Below are 20,313 nucleotides of genomic sequence, written 5' to 3' on the forward strand. Positions count from 1 at the left end.
CCTCACAGGGTTACAGCAGCCTGCGGTTTCGACCCATCAGAAGCCTGAGCTCGCCCATCGAGCACCTGAGCACGTGCAAGGTCGTGGGAATCCTAGATAAGGTACTGCCAGGCGGGATGTAGTCTTATGCTACGGGCCACGGAGAGGTCAATGTTTCAAGGAAGTTTCAGGATTTCAATGGGAGTCACAGGAGGCATGCGGGGTCTCTGACAAACATGGCGCTTCATATGAAGGATGCGGATCCAAGTGGATGTATGTGTGGTGGTTCATATATGTAATACATGATTTACATGAAGCAGGGGGTTAAAAGGTCCTTATGAGATTACAGGGGAAGTCCAAAGGGCATAAGGGAAGCTGGGGGCTTATCAGTGAAGTATCCGAGGAAAAAGTGGGTTATAGGAAAATGTGGGAGCTCTCCTAGATCAAACTAATCGATCCTCATTGCCGGAGCCAGAATGTTTAAATTTTGCATGATGGTTTCCACATTGGGCCCAAAGCCCTGGCATACCTGGTCACTATGGGAGCCTGGCTTCGCTCTGAGCTTGGTGTGCCAACTCTAGTGAGAGAGCTATGATTGTTTTTATAATTGCAGTATGCAGCTTCTAGGCGTATAACACGATGGCTTATGTCCGTACAGTCATCTGCCATTGAAGGATAATAGGCCAGGACGTCATGCTCTACATGTGTTTCATGGACAAATCTAAATTGCATCTGTAAGGCCTCAACATGCGTTTGATAGGGAAAGGAGGTGAAACATTCCCACGGTTTATCCATACCATATATTGTTTTGTTCTCCCCCAGACACCAAATACATACAAAAGTGTAGGCATATTTGTGGCTTTGTATATCTTGATTAAACGTCAACTGTTAGAGCTTTCATAAATTTCATTATGCTGCTGTATTCGGTTGGTGACTGTGGTCACCTTCTGAGAGAGTAGATTAAATCGATGTTAGTGTCTCTGACTCACAAACCCAGATATATAAATTCTCTTACTAATTCCAACGTCTTTTTTTTTTTTTTTTTAAATAGACCCAAGCACCATGAGTTTTTGAACAATTAAATCACCTTTGTTTTTGGACATATTCTCTTGAAAATAATTTAATATAGTTTGCAATATTGTCCAATTGTCTGATCCGAATCTCTTATTTCTCATTTATTATGATTTCTCTTTTCATTCAGCTGTGACTATTTCAATTTTTCAATGCTTTATTAACCTATAGAAAGGTTCAGTCTTTAGAAGAATATAAAAACAAGCATTGCCAAAGCCAGTAGGTCTGACTTTAATGCGCCAATGCCTGTGAACACAGACATTCACAGATGCTGTTCACATATGTTACATGCATGAAATCAGTTTATCATATTAAATCTAGCCCTATCGGCCGCGCTGCTGCTGCTGGAGAAAAAGTAGCACAAATGCTTGCTTTCTGTACAGGATGCATACAGGAGATGAATCACTGAAATTACATTCTTAATTTTGTGCACTCCACTGGAAGCACTTACCAGAAGTTGGAATCGTACACCCAACAGCCTATGGCATTAGGTGAATTTTTTGAGTGGAACCAAAGCCCACTCTGTATATTTTATTTAAAGCATTGCTAACAAAAGGTCGTGCAGACAGCTTTGCTGTCAAGCCAGACCTAAAAACGATGTTTCTGCTGTAAGGAAGGTACCCCCAAAAAACCACTCCCGCTCCAGATTCGGAAGAACTCTTGATACAGCAGACATTATTAGGGATGGCCCAGAGCACTGAAAAGGGAGAGAGCGAGTAACAGAGAGAGACATGAGGGGAGGGGTAAAGTCCAGGAAAACTTGGGGAGAGGACTGAGAAATGGATAGGGAGAGACAGGAGAGAGAGATCTGGAGAGATAGAGAAAGATAGGAACATAGATAGAAAGAGACTGAGAAGGCCACTGGTAAAGAAAGTGACAGGGTGAGGCAGAGAAAGACCAATGTAAAGGGATAAAGACTGGGAAACCGAGATGGACGGAAGAAACTGGAGGGACTGTAAGTGAGAGAAAGGCAGGAGAGAGAAAAGAGAGAGGGGGAGTGGCAGAGAAAATCCAAGAGATAAGTAGATAAAGATAGGAAGAAATGAAGAGAGAGAGAGAGACCGGGAGAGAAAGGAAGAAAAGACAGAAATGCCGGAAAGACGGAGAAACGGAGCAGCAATGAGAAAGAGAAGGAAACCAAGAAAGAAGGAGGAAGAAAGGACCCGGGTCCGCCTGTCTTTGAATACCACTTTGTCTCCATCAGTCTATCCCTCTAGCTCTACACCTGCCCATTTGTCTGGTTGTCTGTCTGTCATATCTATGGCACTGATTTACAGTTAGGCAGACAGAGTACTTGGTCACAAATACGTCAGGGTACACTATCCGGTACTACCCACCCTGTTTAGGATCGGGAGGGCCACCAGTTTTCCGTCGACGGAGCCCCTTTTGATTCCATCAGTGGGAAGCCTCCTCAGACGGTCAGGTGCTGTAGGCGAAAAAGGGCATTACATTGCCTACCCTAATAGAGGTGGGCGCTGTGATGTTCTTTTTTCTGCTGGTCACTACTAGGTAAAACCTTGCTCTGAGGGGCAGAAAAACATATAAAATGACTTGCACGCCAAGGGAAAAAACCTTCAAATAACAATTTTTGTTTTTTTCAATAACAATCTTCTAATTTGTTTTTGAAAAACAAAAACTTTTTTAAAGATTGGTGGACGGCTGTTGAAACACAGTGGCTGTCCCCAAACATTTTGTACCTTGACAGGAATCTCCCCCTCTTTATTTATGTCTGTCACTATATTTGTCTCTGTACTATATATCTTTGTGTAAGACTGTGTCGTTAGGTCTGTCTATCTAATTGTCTGTCAGTCTATATATCTTCGCCTATCTATTTTTGAGTCAAGTACCTGTTTCTCTAACTGCCTCTGTCTGTCTCGTTGCCTGCCTGTTTGTCTCTAAACTTATCTATCTCTGTGTGCACCTCTCCTTCTGTCTGTGTCTCTGAACCTTGCTCTGTTGTGTGTCTCCCTTTCTCTCTCTCCCCTTCCCTCTGCCTCTCTCCATCTAAGCCTGTTTAAATTGCAGATCTTCTCAGCATCTGCAGGGACACAAGTGCATCACAGACACAATCCGACTCTGCACCTGAGGATCACAGCCTCAGCATAAATTGAAAAAAACAAATGTGTTTACTTGGCGTATATAGTTGGCAATAGACCGGACACTATAGGCGGGCTTAGTTCGGACTGTGTTCGGGAGGGAAGGGGCTACGAGCTAAGCCTGAGACCTGATTGTATGACAAGGAGAGGTAGATGGACTCTGCACACAATAATGGTGTAGAGGTGGCTGGGTGTATTAGAAGGGTAACATAGCAGTAAAGTGTAGCAGTAACTAGTGCCCCTATATGTGGGTGCAAGGAGGGGGGGTATGTTGGTTTACAGGATTAGATGGAATAGCACGGGGCACAGAAGGTGGGGCCGGAAATGCATTACTGACACACAGTATAATATAGATGTATTTATCTTGCTATGATGATACATTGTATTCTTCATTCTCTAGGTACAGTTGGTCCAGGACCCCTGCACAGGAGAGACCTTCGTCCTAAAGGTACAAGAGACTTCTCTATATTCATCCCTGACCTCATCCACCGTTCTCTTTACTTGCCACCCATTGACCGCACATCACTCCATCCTCCCGCCGAGATACCCTTTAGATATCATCCTCTCACCCACCTATGCTAATACCATCCTTGTCCTCACCTATTCATCCACTAGCCGTGCATTCATTTTTCCTCCCATTATACCTTCGGTCTGTTCAGTAACCATACACGTGTATATCCGTCCACCATACTTTAAATCTCTTCACCAGCCCTGCCACAAATCTGTCCATCCTGTCAGTCGGCATTGCATCTTGCCCACCTACCAACTTTTTCTCCCATTCATGTGCTTCCCTCTCCCCCATCAATAGCCAGATGTCAGTGGCTAACTAATGCAGGACTTTTTGGGGCCTTCCCTGAGGAAGTACTGGGAATGTTTTTGTATCATTGTAGAAATGGGCATTGTATTTTGGTTGCTTAATCTCTGTATGGTGTAAAGCAATGCTCTGTGAGAATGGTGGTGGATATTTTCAGTCTTCTTATTTGAGGTTTGTCTGTGTCTTTTATCACTAATTATTATATTTTACCATTTGGCAAATATTTGAATTGCTTTGTCGAAATTAGTGTGTTGCTGTAACAAAAAACATATTGTGATACTTAACGCAGAATTATCAAACTCACATAGCACTGATAAAAGTTGGTTCTGTGATGCCTCGTTCTATCGGCTTCAAAAGAATCAAAGGCTAGGGCGGTCATTTGGACTTTGGCAGGATAAGAAAAGCACAGTAAATCGACGGTGCCCCCAGCCCACCACGGTCACTGTACCCCCACTTCATTGAGAGATCTGGGTACTGCCAGGCTCATGACGTAAGAGGCGCAGCTGGCACTGCTGTCAGAAACCTCTTCCTGGTGATGTATCGCCCGAGGGCCACTGCAGCCAGCCATCACGTGGCACGTTAGAGGGGGCATTCCAAGGCTGGGGCCCTGTGTCCACAGTGACAACTGGACATGATACAGCTCAGCGGTATAATAGGGACAGGAGCCGGTGCGCCTTTTGGTTAGGGGTGTGTTAGACTTCTCCCTTTATCCGAAACAGATGTTTCTAGGTGAACCGCTCCATCGGGTAGACAATGGTTGTTTCAGTAAGTGCCTTCTGTTCGTGTTACGAGCCTGCTTTGTGTATGGTGATCGTCACGAGGGAGGGGCGGAGGCTTAAGTGTGGGTTCAGCATGTTTCACACGAAAGAAATGGTGCTGAATACCATATTGGATTTCTGAGCACCTGTACTTATCTCAAAACTCTTGAAACATGAATAATGTGTCTCCTGCTTGATGGTTGTAGGAAGAGCTTCTCCTGATAGTGACAGAGAGCACAAGCTTACCCCGGGATGGTTCGTCACCAGTCAATACTTGCTACAGGTTTGCAGTCAAATAGTGCCAACTGCTGACAGACCTAAAGGGGATAAGTGAGGGGTGAAAACTAGGTGCAGAATTCAAATGCAGTACAAAGGTTTCCTAGTCCAGAATCTCTCAACACATGAGAAATATGTTCCAGACCTCATTTTAAGGAAACGTGTAATCCGTGTACACCATGGATTGTGTGCAACTGTGATAAACAGTGAAATGCGTACATTTAAGAATTTGTTTCCTATCCCTTCTCTAGCTGGGAAAGTTCCCATAGAATGGGAATAGAAGAGGCCCGGACCTAAGGGCATGGGTTGTTATTTGGCCATCACCCGCCTACTCCTAAAACCCTAATCAACACTTTGGCTCTGCACATGGCTGCCCCAGAAGGTTTGGAGATCATTTGTTAGCCACCTGGCTCAGTATTTATTGGGTGCAATAATTATCCGTGTATGAGTCAAGTACTTCAAAACAAGGCATTGCACGTGGATTTTAGTGCTTTTCACAGAAACATCAGCATGTCCTGGTATTTACCTGGCGGTGTCGCCTGCCATATTTGAAAGCAGGTTTGACCTGCAGATATGTGCCTGGAGAAAATTGCAGGAGGTGGAGACTTTATCGCACCTGGGAATTAGTGGGTGCGGTAAACGCCGCACAATTTATAATTCTGATCCCTGCGTTAATAGGAGTTTGTGCACAGGTTGCAGCTATCTGACCCTCTTGACAATATTGTGCTGAGGATTACCTCTAAGAGGTTTCAGATTTCCAAAGAACTGCTTCGACTTTTCTATTGGTTTTAAAGTTGCAGATATGTATTTTAGTATTAATACATATTTAGTGAGGTAAAACACACACTTAATGCCATTTACAATACAGGGCAGATAACCAGTAGATATCAAAATGTCCCCAAATGGCGAAAGGACGTATTGTACAGCTCCATATGAGAACCCTCGTGGATACTCGCTCATCACCCGCAGTGCGAAAAAGCCTGAAAGTGGGGAAGAAACAGAGGAAAAGCTACATTGGTAAAGTTTCAATATCTGACCACGGCCATAGGGTGACTAGTTCAGCATTTATAGTCCTTATAACATCCTGTGTCCCTCCGCCCTTTAGTTGGTAACATGGAAGCCTCCCGCACCACATCACGATGTGGTGGTTCAGCAAAGTGGACTTCTTTATCCAGCAAGTGTTTGTCTACAGAGAGGTTCTCCTCAGCAGAGTTAGTCTGCTGGCTGCTCTGTGAGAGCCTTCCACATATTCAGTTTGTGACTCTGAGTGAATCACTGACCATGTAGCAAAGGAGGTGCCGTCCTGCTGGGCACATTGTGCCCCTCCTTAGGTTTGTCATGCCTGATTCTAAGACCTTAGCACAGGATTGTACCCCAGACAGGGCACCTTCGATATTGAATCTTTTATCCATCACCCTGGTGGAGTGGTAGCGACCCTTGACCCAAGGGTAGGTATCTCTCCCCCCCTCCCTCACCCCCTCTATTACCTATCTTCCTATCCTCTCACTCTACCTCTCACCCTCACCCACCTCTACAACCCCCCCTCCCCTATCTTCTCAACCCTACTCCTATCTTTCTCCCTTATCTCCTAAACCTCCTAACACTCACCCCCCCTCCACCCTTAAACTCCCCTCCCCCAGCTCTTCTCACTCTACCTGTCCCCCCCTCCCTCGTGCTTTCCCGCCGCGACCTCCTGCACGCCCCCGCCCCCCAGCTCCCATTCTCCCCCACCTGACCCCTCCCCCCCCCTCCTACCTCATATGGCGGCCGCTGCGCGACAGTGGTAGCGACCCTTGACCCAAGGGTCAAGGGTAGGTCGCTCCCCCTGCCGCTGCAGCTCCTCCAGGTTCCTGAGTTCCTGAGACCCACCTCACAGTAAGTACCCCCCCCCCCTCCCAGCCCCTCGCTCTGCCCCGCGCTACTCACCCTCTCTCCTGCTTCTTTTCTGCTTCTCTGTTCTTCTGTTCTTCCTCCTCGCTCCTCGTCTGTAATCTTCTTCTGTACTCTTCTTTCCCCCGTCTTCACTCTTCTTCTCTTCTTCCTCATCTTCTTCTGTGGTCTTCTGTCCTCTGCTCTTCGTTTTTCTGTATCTTCTTCTGTGTTCTTCTGTGTTCTTCTATGTTCTTCTGTGTTCTTCCGGTCTTCCTTTCTTCTCTCCTTCCGGTCTTCTGATCTTCCTTTCTTCTCTCCTTCCGGTCTTCTGTTCTTCTTGTCTTCGGCTCTTCTGCCTCCTCCGTCCTCTTCTCCCCGCGCCTGCCCTCCTGCCTCATCCCCCTCCCCCACTCGCATCCCCCTCTCCTATCTAACCCGTTCACTATCTACCTCCCTCACTCCTCCTATCTACCTATCTCTCTATCTCTCTATCCCACTAACTCCCTCACTCTCCACCTCCTCCTATCTTCCTATCTCTCTATCTATTTCCCTATCTATCGATTTCCCTATCTATTTTCTCTATCTATTTCTCTATCTCTCCCCCCCTCCCTCATCCCCTCTATTACCTATCTTCCTATCCTCTCACTCTACCTCTCACCCACCTCTACAACCCCCCCTCCCCTATCTTCTCAACCCTACTCCTATCTTTCTCCCTTATCTCCTAAACCTCCTAACACTCACCCCCCTCCACCCTTAAACCCTCTCCCCCAGCTCTTCTCACTCTACCTGTCCCCCCCTCCCTCGCGCTTTCCCGCCGCGACCTCCTGCACGCCCCGCCCCCCAGCTCCCATTCGCCCCCACCTGACCCCTCCCCCCCCCCCCCCCCCCCCACCTCATATGGCGGCCGCTGCGCGACAGTGGTAGCGACCCTTGACCCAAGGGTAGGTCGCTCCCCCTGCAGCTCCTCCAGGTTCTTGAGTTCCTGAGACCCACCTCACAGTAAGTACCCCCCCCCTCCCAGCCCCTCGCTCTGCCCCGCGCTACTCACCCTCTCTCCTGCTTCTTTTCTTCTTCTCTGTTCTTCTGTTCTTCCTCCTCGCTCCTCGTCTGTAATCTTCTTCTGTACTCTTCTTTCCCCCGTCTTCACTCTTCTTCTCTTCTTCCTCATCTTCTTCTGTGGTCTTCTGCCCTCTGTTCTTCGTTTTTCTGTATCTTCTTCTGTGTTCTTCTATGTTCTTCTGTGTTCTTCCGGTCTTCCTTTCTTCTCTCCTTCCGGTCTTCTGATCTTCCTTTCTTCTCTCCTTCTGGTCTTCTGGTCTTCTGGTCTTCTGGTCTTCTGGTCTTCTGGTCTTCTGTTCTTCTTGTCTTCGGCTCTTCTGCCTCCTCCGTCCTCTTCTCCCCGCGCCTGCCCTCCTGCTCCTGCCTCATCCCCCTCCCCCACTCGCATCCTCCTCTCTATCTCTCCTATCTAACCTGTTCACTATCTACCTCCCTCACTCCTCCTATCTACCTATCTCTCTATCCCACTATCTAACTCCCTCACTCTCCACCTCCTCCTATCTTCCTATCTCTCTATCTATTTCCCTATCTATCGATTTCCCTATCCATTTTCTCTATCTATTTCTCTATCTCTCCCCCCTCCCTCACCCCCTCTATTACCTATCTTCCTATCCTCTCACTCTACCTCTCACCCACCTCTACAACCCCCCTCCCCTATCTTCTCAACCCTACTCCTATCTTTCTCCCTTATCTCCTAAACCTCCTAACACTCACCCCCCTCCACCCTTAAACCCCCCTCCCCCAGCTCTTCTCACTCTACCTGTCCCCCCCTCCCTTGCACTTTCCCGCCGCGACCTCCTGCACGCCCCCAGCTCCCATTCGCCCCCACCTGACCCCTCCCCCCCTCCTACCTCATATGGCGGCCGCTGCGCGACAGTGGTAGCGACCCTTGACCCAAGGGTAGGTCGCTCCCCCTGCCGCTGCAGCTCCTCCAGGTTCCTGAGTTCCTGAGTTCCTGAGACCCACCTCACAGTAAGTACCCCCCCCTCCCAGCCCCTCACTCTGCCCCGCGCTACTCACCCTCTCCTGCTTCTTTTCTTCTTTTCTTCTTCTCTGTTCTTCTGTTCTTCCTCCTCGCTCCTCGTCTGTAATCTTCTTCTGTACTCTTCTTTCCCCCGTCTTCACTCTTCTTCTCTTCTTCCTCATCTTCTTCTGCCCTCTGTTCTTCGTTTTTCTGTATCTTCTTCTGTGTTCTTCTGTGTTCTTCCGGTCTTCCTTTCTTCTCTCCTTCCGCTCTTCTGATCTTCCTTTCTTCTCTCCTTCCGCTCTTCTGTTCTTCCTTTCTTCTCTCCTTCCGGTCTTCTGTTCTTCTGTTCTTCTTGTCTTCGGCTCTTCTGCCTCCTCCGTCCTCTTCTCCCCGCGCCTGCCCTCCTGCTCCTGCCTCATCCCCCTCCCCCACTCGCATCCCCCTCTCTATCTCTCCTATCTAACCCGTTCACTATCTACCTCCCTCACTCCTCCTATCTACCTATCTCTCTATCCCACTATCTAACTCCCTCACTCTCCACCTCCTCCTATCTTCCTATCTCTCTATCTATTTCCCTATCTATCGATTTCCCTATCTATTTTCTCTATCTATTTCTCTATCTCTCCCCCCCTCCCTCACCCCCTCTATTACCTATCTTCCTATCCTCTCACTCTACCTCTCACCCTCACCCACCTCTACAACCCCCCCTCCCCTATCTTCTCAACCCTACTCCTATCTTTCTCCCTTATCTCCTAAACCTCCTAACACTCACCCCCCTCCACCCTTAAACCCCCTCCCCCAGCTCTTCTCACTCTACCTGTCCCCCCCTCCCTCGCGTTTTCCCGCCGCGACCTCCTGCACGCCCCAGCTCCCATTCGCCCCCACCTGACCCCTCCCCCCCCCCTCCTACCTCATATGGCGCCCGCTGCGCGACAGTGGTAGCGACCCTTGACCCAAGGGTAGGTCGCTCCCCCTGCCGCTGCAGCTCCTCCAGGTTCCTGAGTTCCTGAGACCCACCTCACAGTAAGTACCCCCCCCCTCCCAGCCCCTCGCTCTGCCCCGCGCTACTCACCCTCTCTCCTGCTCCTGCTTCTTTTCTTCTTTTCTTCTTCTCTGTTCTTCTGTTCTTCCTCCTCGCTCCTCGTCTGTAATCTTCTTCTGTACTCTTCTTTCCCCCGTCTTCACTCTTCTTCTCTTCTTCCTCATCTTCTTCTGTGGTCTTCTGCCCTCTGTTCTTCGTTTTTCTGTATCTTCTGTGTTCTTCTATGTTCTTCTGTGTTCTTCCGGTCTTCCTTTCTTCTCTTCTTCCGGTCTTCTGATCTTCCTTTCTTCTCTCCTTCCGGTCTTCTGTTCTTCTGTTCTTCTTGTTCTTGTCTTCTGTTCTTCTTGTCTTCGGCTCTTCTGCCTCCTCCGTCCTCTTCTCCCCGCGCCTGCCCTCCTGCTCCTGCCTCATCCCCCTCCCCCACTCGCATCCCCCTCTCTATCTCTCCTATCTAACCCGTTCACTATCTACCTCCCTCACTCCTCCTATCTACCTATCTCTCTATCCCACTATCTAACTCCCTCACTCTCCACCTCCTCCTATCTTCCTATCTCTCTATCTATTTCCCTATCTATCGATTTCCCTATCTATTTTCTCTATCTATTTCTCTATCTCTCCCCCCTCCCTCACCCCCTCTATTACCTATCTTCCTATCCTCTCACTCTACCTCTCACCCTCACCCACCTCTACAACCCCCCCTCCCCTATCTTCTCAACCCTACTCCTATCTTTCTCCCTTATCTCCTAAACCTCCTAACACTCACCCCCCTCCACCCTTAAACCCCCTCCCCCAGCTCTTCTCACTCTACCTGTCCCCCCCCTCCCTCGCGCTTTCCCGCCGCGACCTCCTGCACGCCCCAGCTCCCATTCGCCCCCACCTGACCCCTCCCCCCCCTCCCCACTCCCCCCCCCTCCTACCTCATATGGCGGCCGCTGCGCGACAGTAGTAGCGACCCTTGACCCAAGGGTAGGTCGCTCCCCCTGCCGCTGCAGCTCCTCCAGGTTCCTGAGTTCCTGAGACCCACCTCACAGTAAGTAACCCCCCCCCTCCCAGCCCCTCGCTCTGCCCCGCGCTACTCACCCTCTCTCCTGCTCCTGCTTCTTTTCTTCTTTTCTTCTTCTCTGTTCTTCTGTTCTTCCTCCTCGCTCCTCGTCTGTAATCTTCTTCTGTACTCTTCTTTCCCCCGTCTTCACTCTTCTTCTCTTCTTCCTCATCTTCTTCTGTGGTCTTCTGCCCTCTGTTCTTCGTTTTTCTGTATCTTCTTCTGTGTTCTTCTGTGTTCTTCTGTGTTCTTCTGTGTTCTTCTGTGTTCTTCTGTGTTCTTCCGGTCTTCCTTTCTTCTCTTCTTCCGGTCTTCTGATCTTCCTTTCTTCTCTCCTTCCGGTCTTCTGTTCTTCTTGTTCTTGTCTTCTGTTCTTCTTGTCTTCGGCTCTTCTGCCTCCTCCGTCCTCTTCTCCCCGCGCCTGCCCTCCTGCCTCATCCCCCTCCCCCACTCGCATCCCCCTCTCTATCTCTCCTATCTAACCCGTTCACTATCTACCTCCCTCACTCCTCCTATCTACCTATCTCTCTATCCCACTATCTAACTCCCTCACTCTCTACCTCCTCCTATCTTCCTATCTCTCTATCTATTTCCCTATCTATCGATTTCCCTATCTATTTTCTCTATCTATTTCTCTATCTCTCCCCCCCTCCCTCACCCCCTCTATTACCTATCTTCCTATCCTCTCTCTACCTCTCGCCCTCACCCACCTCTACAACCCCCCCTCCCCTATCTTCTCAACCCTACTCCTATCTTTCTCCCTTATCTCCTAAACCTCCTAACACTCACCCCCCTCCACCCTTAAACCCCCTCCCCCAGCTCTTCTCACTCTACCTGTCCCCCCCTCCCTCGCGCTTTCCCGCCGCGACCTCCTGCACGCCCCAGCTCCCATTCGCCCCCACCTGACCCCTCCCCCCCCTCCCCACTCCCCCCCCTCCTACCTCATATGGCGGCCGCTGCGCGACAGTGGTAGCGACCCTTGACCCAAGGGTAGGTCGCTCCCCCTGCCGCTGCAGCTCCTCCAGGTTCCTGAGTTCCTGAGACCCACCTCACAGTAAGTAACCCCCCCCTCCCAGCCCCTCGCTCTGCCCCGCGCTACTCACCCTCTCTCCTGCTCCTGCTTCTTTTCTTCTTTTCTTCTTCTCTGTTCTTCTGTTCTTCCTCCTCGCTCCTCGTCTGTAATCTTCTTCTGTACTCTTCTTTCCCCCGTCTTCACTCTTCTTCTCTTCTTCCTCATCTTCTTCTGTGGTCTTCTGCCCTCTGTTCTTCGTTTTTCTGTATCTTCTTCTGTGTTCTTCTGTGTTCTTCTGTGTTCTTCTGTGTTCTTCTGTGTTCTTCCGGTCTTCCTTTCTTCTCTTCTTCCGGTCTTCTGATCTTCCTTTCTTCTCTCCTTCCGGTCTTCTGTTCTTCTTGTTCTTGTCTTCTGTTCTTCTTGTCTTCGGCTCTTCTGCCTCCTCCGTCCTCTTCTCCCCGCGCCTGCCCTCCTGCCTCATCCCCCTCCCCCACTCGCATCCCCCTCTCTATCTCTCCTATCTAACCCGTTCACTATCTACCTCCCTCACTCCTCCTATCTACCTATCTCTCTATCCCACTATCTAACTCCCTCACTCTCTACCTCCTCCTATCTTCCTATCTCTCTATCTATTTCCCTATCTATCGATTTCCCTATCTATTTTCTCTATCTATTTCTCTATCTCTCCCCCCCTCCCTCACCCCCTCTATTACCTATCTTCCTATCCTCTCACTCTACCTCTCACCCTCACCCACCTCTACAACCCCCCCTCCCCTATCTTCTCAACCCTACTCCTATCTTTCTCCCTTATCTCCTAAACCTCCTAACACTCACCACCCTTAAACCCCCCTCCCCCAGCTCTTCTCACTCTACCTGTCCCCCCTCCCTTGCGCTTTCCCGCCGCGACCTCCTGCACGCCCCCGCCCCCCAGCTCCCATTCGCCCCCACCTGACCCCTCCCCCCCCCCCTTCCTCATATGGCGGCCGCTGCGCGACCGTGCAGCGGGCGCGCCAGAGGCAAGCCCGTCTGCGCCCATCCGCGCCTGTCCCGCGCCCAGCGCCACGACCCCTGGTCCCCAGCTCTCCCAAGCCCCGCTGACCCGCTACGACCCCACCACCCTCCACGCCCTCAACCCAGGACGCTCCAACACCTGCTTCCAAGCTCACCCCAAACGCACCCATGGACCCTTCGCCTGCAACTCCTGCAAACGCACCTTCCACCACGCAACAACCTCGACCACAAGCCCACGCGCCATCAACCACCTCAAGTGCATCCTAGTCGACGCTCGCTCCGTCCACAAACACGCCATTGAACTCTGGGACTTCCTGGACTCCATAGCACCGGACGTCGCCTTCATCACGGAGACCTGGATGAACGCCTCCTCGGCCCCTGACATCGCCACTGCCATCCCCGAAGGCTACAAGATCTCCAGAAAAGACCGCACCAACCAGGTAGGAGGAGGTATCGCCATCGTCTTCAAAGACTCCATCAGCGTCACCACCTCCACCGAAGACACCCCTCTCGCCGCTGAACATCTGCATTTTCAGATTCGCACCGATCCGAGGACCACCCTCAGAGGATCCCTCGTCTACCGTCCTCCCGGCCCACGCGCCCCTTTCAGCGACGCCATCGCCGACTTCATCTCCCCGCACGCCCTCGCCTCGCCGGACTGCATCCTCCTAGGTGACCTCAACTTCCATCTGGAACAAAACAACGACCCCAACACCACCACCCTGCTCGACAACCTCGCCAACCTCGGCCTCAAACAACTGGTGAACACCGCCACCCACATCGCCGGACACACGCTTGACCCCATCTTCTCCGCCAGCAAACACGTCTTCTTCAGCCACGCCTCCGCCCTACACTGGACCGACCACAGCTGCGTCCACTTCACATTCCGACGCGAGACCCGCCACCTCCGCACCCAACCCATCCCTCGTCGACAGTGGAACAAGATCCCCAAAGAGCAACTCTTCTCCGCACTCGCCGCCAACCAACCCACCCTCACCACCGACCCCAACGACGCAGCCCTCAACCTCACAAACTGGATCTCCAACTGCGCAGACATCCTTGCTCCCCTCAAACGCATGCATCGACAGACCAACACCAAAAAACCTCTCTGGTTCTCTGACACCCTCAAAGAATCAAAGAAAACTTGTCGCGCCCTTGAGAAAGCCTGGCGCAAGGACCGCACCGCTGACAACATGACCGCCCTCAAGAACGCTACCCGCGAACACCACCACCTGATCCGCACTGCCAAAAGGAACTTTTTCACCGACAGACTGGACAAAAACAGACACAACAGCAGAGAACTCTTCAGCATCGTCAAGGAGGTCTCCAACCCCAGCGCCAACGCCAACGCCGTCACGCCCTCACAGGATCTGTGCGAATCCCTCGCCACTTTCTTCCATCGCAAGATTAGCGACCTCCACGACAGCTTCAGACACCAGACCCAACCATACACCACCGAACCGGCATCCACGGCCATCACCCTCAACAACTGGTCCCACATCAACACGGAAGAAACCAAATCCATCATGAACTCTATCCACTCCGGCGCGCCTTCGGACCCCTGCCCACACTTCATCTTTAACAAAACCGACGACATCATCGCCCCGCACCTCCAGACCGTCATCAACTCTTCTTTTTCTTCTGCTACCTTCCCCAAATGCTGGAAACATGCCGAAGTCAACACCCTACTAAAGAAACCTACGGCTGACCCGAGCGACCTAAAAAACTTCCGCCCCATCTCTCTTCTGCCTTTCCCAGCCAAAGTAATAGAGAAGACCGTCAACAAACAGCTGACCACCTTCCTGGAAGACAACAACCTGCTCGACCCCTCACAAACCGGATTCCGAACCAACCACAGCACTGAAACCGCCCTCATCTCAGTCACTGACGACATCAGAACCCTGATGGACAACGGTGAAACAGTCGCCCTCATTCTGCTCGACCTCTCCGCTGCCTTTGACACCGTCTGTCACCGCACCCTAATCACCCGCCTCTGCTCCACCGGGATCCAAGGCCAGGCCCTGGACTGGATCGCCTCCTTCCTCTCAAACCGTTCCCAAAGAGTTTACCTCCCTCCGTTTCGCTCAGAACCCACCGAGATCATCTGCGGCGTACCCCAAGGCTCATCACTCAGCCCAACACTCTTCAATGTCTACATGAGCCCCCTCGCCAACATCGTACGCAAGCACGACATCATCATCACCTCCTACGCCGACGACACCCAACTTATACTCTCCCTCACCAAGGACCCCGCCAGCGCCAAGACCAACCTACAAGAGGGTATGAAGGACGTCGCAGATTGGATGAGGCTCAGCCGCCTAAAGCTGAACTCTGAAAAAACTGAAGTCCTCATCCTCGGCAACACCCCGTCCGCCTGGGACGACTCCTGGTGGCCCACGGCCCTCGGCACCGCACCGACCCCCCACAGACCACGCCCGCAACCTCGGCTTCATCTTGGACCCTCTTCTCACCATGACCAAGCAAGTCAACGCCGTGTCCTCCGCCTGCTTCCTCACCCTCCGCATGCTCCGCAAGATCTTCCGCTGGATCCCCGCCGACACCAGAAAAACCGTGACCCACGCCCTCGTCACGAGCCGCCTGGACTACGGCAACACCCACTACGCCGGGACCACAGCCAAACTCCAAAATCGCCTGCAACGCATTCAAAACGCCTCGGCCCGCCTCATCCTCGACATACCCCGCAGCAGCCACATCTCCGCACACCTGAGACACCTGCATTGGCTCCCTGTCAGCAAAAGGATCACCTTCCGACTTCTCACCCACGCACACAAAGCCCTCTACGACAAGGGACCGGAATACCTCAACAGACGCCTCAGCTTCTACGTCCCCACCCGCCTCCTCCGCTCCTCTGGCCTCGCACTCACTGCTGTCCCTCGCATCCGCCTCAGGACCACCCAGGACCACTCCGCTTTCCGGAGACTCCTAAAGACCTGGCTGTTCGAACAGCGATAACCCCCCCCCTTTTTCCCCTAGCGCCTTGAGACCCGCACAGGTGAGTAGCGCACTTTATAAATGTTAATGATTTGATTTGGTGATGTTTTCGTAAAGTAATCAATCCCCTCTATATTACAGGTGCTGTGTTGTAACTCTTATTTCAGAGTAGCCAAGATTAGGGACTCTCCCCTGGCTGAGCCGTCCTCCTCGACCTCCCCAGTGCCTCTCTTCCGGACACCAGAGGCCTCTAGAAACTCGGACTGACTTGCGATAAAGAAGTCTATTTTGTCCTTTACGGCTTTCCCTCTGTCTTGCTTTGGATGTCTAAAGGCACAGCCTGCCAGCACCATCAATGTTACAAACTCCGGGAGAAGCGAAGACTAAAGAAATACCACACTCCCCAAAAGCAAGTCCTAGCGATCACAGCTGTTTCCACCATTAACGAGGCTTTATTAAAATGTTTGAGTACCCTACGGAGCAAAACACAGAAGCAAGATTTCCTAAAAAACGTAAAGGTCTAAAAGGATTAGGCTTTGATTAGTTTATCATAACTTGAACGTTACTTAAATTCGATTTGAATCCCTGCCATGACTTGATTCACCCTAAAATACTCCTTTACAAGTTGATAGTTAAGAATATCTCTCTCCCTTTATATCATATTCTCGATAAGACCAGTGGTGATTTAAGTTTTAGTGTGCTCCTAATCTCTTAGAGACCTTGCAATTGACTGCTTGCATTGCTTGTCTTGCTTAAGTGATGGGGCTTATACCCGTAAAACTGTATTCAGAATCTGTTCTCTTTCCTCCCTTCGTCTTCACTGTAGTCCCACCTGATAGACCTGTTATGCACATGCTGCTTAGCTACGGAGTCCTGGCAGGATTCTTGGCACTGCTCACCGCGGGGTCCATCTGTCACCCAGCAGGTGCTCTAACTGAGCATGGGGAGCTGGTCTCAGGAACATGGGACCTCTTTCCGGGTAAGCCTGAAAGAGGCCCCAGGTAACTCTCCAAACGTAAGAGCGACCCAGGGCTGACTTTAGATGGGCCTACAGAACTACTGCAGCTCCTGGCCTCCGCCTTCTGCACTGACTCCCCTCACCTCAGCCCTGAACATTGCAGATGCTGCCTTCATCAGAAGCTTCTTCTCTGGCTGGCCCTGAAACATTCTACACAACAGCACAAACAGATGAATAAAGAATGAACACCCTGGGGGCATGCATCTACATCCAGTCAGTTAACATCACACATTCTGCTGTGAATTCTCTTTAGACTAAATAACACTGAACCTCTTAGATTGCCGTACCGGCATCACCTCTGCTGAAAAAAATAATGTGTCTGTGCCCTAGATCTGTGATCCACATAGACGCTACATTGGGGTATATAAAGGCTCTAAATATAAACATTTTGACCGTTGGGCATTTCCGAGTCTAGTCAAACAAGTCTAGGTGCTGTGGAGTGGGTTAAATTGCTGTGCTAATTTGAATTGCGAGAAGTGTACTTTGAGGTTTCTCACTTATAATATGCTACGTGTCAATTTCAGAAGTGCATTAGCAAAGAGTACTGCAAAGTGCGGATTGGCTCATGTTAAAGACCCCTCTTGTGTGTCTTCACAAGACACAGTGGTTGGGTGGCACACCGGCTGGAAGCACAAGGAAGTAAGGCGGGTAATTGGTTGCAAAATCTAACCCACCAATCTAGTGCCAGGGGAGGTGGGATAAAACAAAGGCAGTGTGATCCTCTGGCAATGACGACCAGGTATTGAGGTCTGGCTGCATGTATGCACGGTCTGCCTCATAACTCTGTGTACGCTGGAAGCAGTGGCTAGTGGGAGGCAAGGAGAGACTGAAATGAATTGAAAAATAAGGGTATAATCGAGTGCAGCTAATTTGCATGAGGTATTGTGGACCCTGTTTGATGCTGAGATTTTTCTGTGACGCGTAGATCTCACGTATGTTGTGTGATACTTGGCAGGGAGGCTGCAGGTAAAGATCGAGGTGCATAGACACTGGTGCTTGTTGGTTCAGATCCTGGACAGAGAATGGTGCTGCAGGCCGGGATGAAGCTCCAGTGTGTGGGACTGCGGGAGTGTAATAGGGAGTGTGTGAGGTTAGTAACAGTACCTCTCCATTCTGTGCTTGTTTTGTGCAGTGATGAAACTTTCTTGTGTCTTACAGAGTCTTCCCAAGTCACTTTTAGAACGGCGGGAGCAGCAAACGATCATTCCCCAGGGTGTTCCATACATGGTGAAGCTCCTGCGGTATTACGTCAGCGAGGACTCCATCTTCCTGAGGCTTCAGCATGTGCAGGGTGTGTGTAACTACATCAGATAAGCACTTTCTGTCCATCCCTTCTGCTCAAAGCCTACCTGCTCTTTATTCGCACATTATCTCAGGTCCCCAACTTCTCACTCAGTACTGTTGCTCCATTTCATCTCGTGGGTCTTTTCTAAGGTCGTAAAGTTCTGCTTTCACTACCTCTGTCGACACATTCGTTAGTTTTCATGTGACAAGAAAATCTTCAATCGCTGTTACGACTGTGCACTGCTGTCCCAAAATTATATTGTGAACTCTTAGTTCTGAGCCCCATCCCCGCCACATAATGTAACCACCTCTGAACCCCAAACGTTCACTGGCTCCCATGGTCTTCACTCATTCATTGACCTGCTACGTCACGTTAATTCTGGTGCTCAGTCTTATTCATCGTCTTGGTTGCCAGATGCTCATGTACTCATTCATTCACCCATCTTTATATTTGTCAACTCATTCATTCCACCTTTCACTCACCATCTGCTCTACTAGATCATTCTCTGACTCGTACACCTCCCAAATCAGTCATCACTATGCTGCTGTTTGTTTTCCCCTTCACCTCCTCAAAAGCGATCTTTGGCTTTATCCCGCTCTGATACCCTCATCTCTTCTTTTCCTCTCTTACCCAGGAGGCAAGCTTTGGTCACACCTCCGCCGACAGCTCCATCCAGACATGGAACGGGGGAAGGAATACCCAGAATGCTCCAGTCCTTTCCGAAAGACCATCAAACTTAAGAATAGTTACACCACACCAAGCATGAGCTCCCGGCTGGAAGAGGGAGGAAGTTGGTGGCACTGGGAGTCCAGGAGTACTTGGGATGGATGCAGTGAAGCTATGACAGAGTGCGACATGTTGTCTCCTACAAGGGATCATCTGAGCCCGGGACTCGGCCAGAGCCCTGATTCCAACCAGTCGACTTGCTGGGATGAGCGTTCCAGTCAGTCCTCCTCTCAGGAAGGATCAACACACGGCTATGTTGTTGGCTGTGGGTCATATAGCAGTATTCCATCTGGCACAGTCTGCATTGGACCGATAAATAATATTAGAGAGGTAGCCCAGCGACAAGGAACAAGGTTGATGACCGTACACCCCACTTCCCTTACAGACCATGATTCCCACTTAAGCCAAAGAGAGCCTACTAAGGAGAACGGTTCCATAAGCCACAGTGTCCAGGATCTCTGGTCACCAGAGTCGCAGGCTCTTGTGGATAGCTTTAGGAATCTACAGGGTAAGCTTCCTCCCATAGATCACCAGTGTCCTAATGGGAGATTAGCACAGGACACAATTTCCAGGCCAGATTGTGGGCTTAGGATATCTTCTGTGGTAAACGTAACAGAAATGCACCAATCAAACTCTAAAATGGTGGGAAACCAGAATACACTGTGCCTTGAAGCCAAAGACCCAGATGGGGGCAACACTACTAATGGCAAACCCTTGGGGGACAAACCATTGGATTGCACTGAAACCCACTGTACGTTGTTGACAGACTGGCACTCCAGGGACCTAAATGGGAAAGAAGCCAATACGGTTATCTCAGGGTCAGCAGCTAGGATGCTTCCAGCAAAGAATGAGCACAGAACTACATGTGCCCTTGAGGCACCGGACATGAAGGTGCCTGCTTCCCTAGGACGAGAGGGGGGCACTGGAACAGGATTGGTTTCACCCGATGCCAGTCCTGACATTGAGGTGGATGGCTGGTGTTTTGTGTCAGCCCCTCCACCATCTACAGCAGAGTCGAGGAGTGGAGCACAGGGGCCATGGGGGCTGTCCGAGCAGCAGATTCGGCTGTGGGCATCTGAACTCCTTCTGGCCTTGGAAGGTTTGCACCAGCAGGGGGTGATATGCCAAGACTTGAACCCCAGGAATGTACTACTGGATGACACAGGTGTGGAGGAGCTGGTACCTCTCAGTTTGTATTGCTGTTGTAGGCAGACTGGGAGAATGTACACCAACGCGTCCTTCCCAGGGAAAGCCAGCGATGTATCATATAGTGTCAGTTTCAGGGAAGTACATTAGGGATGTTCCATGTAATATCTTTACTGAGGGCACACTC

General features: G+C 50.7%; 1 protein-coding gene across 3 annotated transcripts in view; it reads left to right on the forward strand.

Moving 5' to 3' along the window:
* Positions 1 to 20,313, forward strand: part of RPS6KL1 (ribosomal protein S6 kinase like 1) — a 102,832-nt gene that overhangs the window by 50,597 nt on the left and 31,922 nt on the right. For 2 of the 3 annotated variants that reach the window (XM_069208476.1, XM_069208477.1), the window contains exons 4-7: positions 9 to 101; positions 3,547 to 3,594; positions 18,128 to 18,260; positions 18,889 to 20,145. In XM_069208476.1, coding sequence (XP_069064577.1) covers positions 9 to 101; positions 3,547 to 3,594; positions 18,128 to 18,260; positions 18,889 to 20,145 — 1,531 coding nt within the window. The remainder of the gene's footprint in view (positions 1 to 8; positions 102 to 3,546; positions 3,595 to 18,127; positions 18,261 to 18,888; positions 20,146 to 20,313) is intronic. The other variant, XM_069208478.1, reaches the window with a different exon arrangement.

Source organism: Pleurodeles waltl, chromosome 9 (assembly GCF_031143425.1).
Source record: "Pleurodeles waltl isolate 20211129_DDA chromosome 9, aPleWal1.hap1.20221129, whole genome shotgun sequence".
Lineage (NCBI taxonomy): Eukaryota > Metazoa > Chordata > Amphibia > Caudata > Salamandridae > Pleurodeles > Pleurodeles waltl.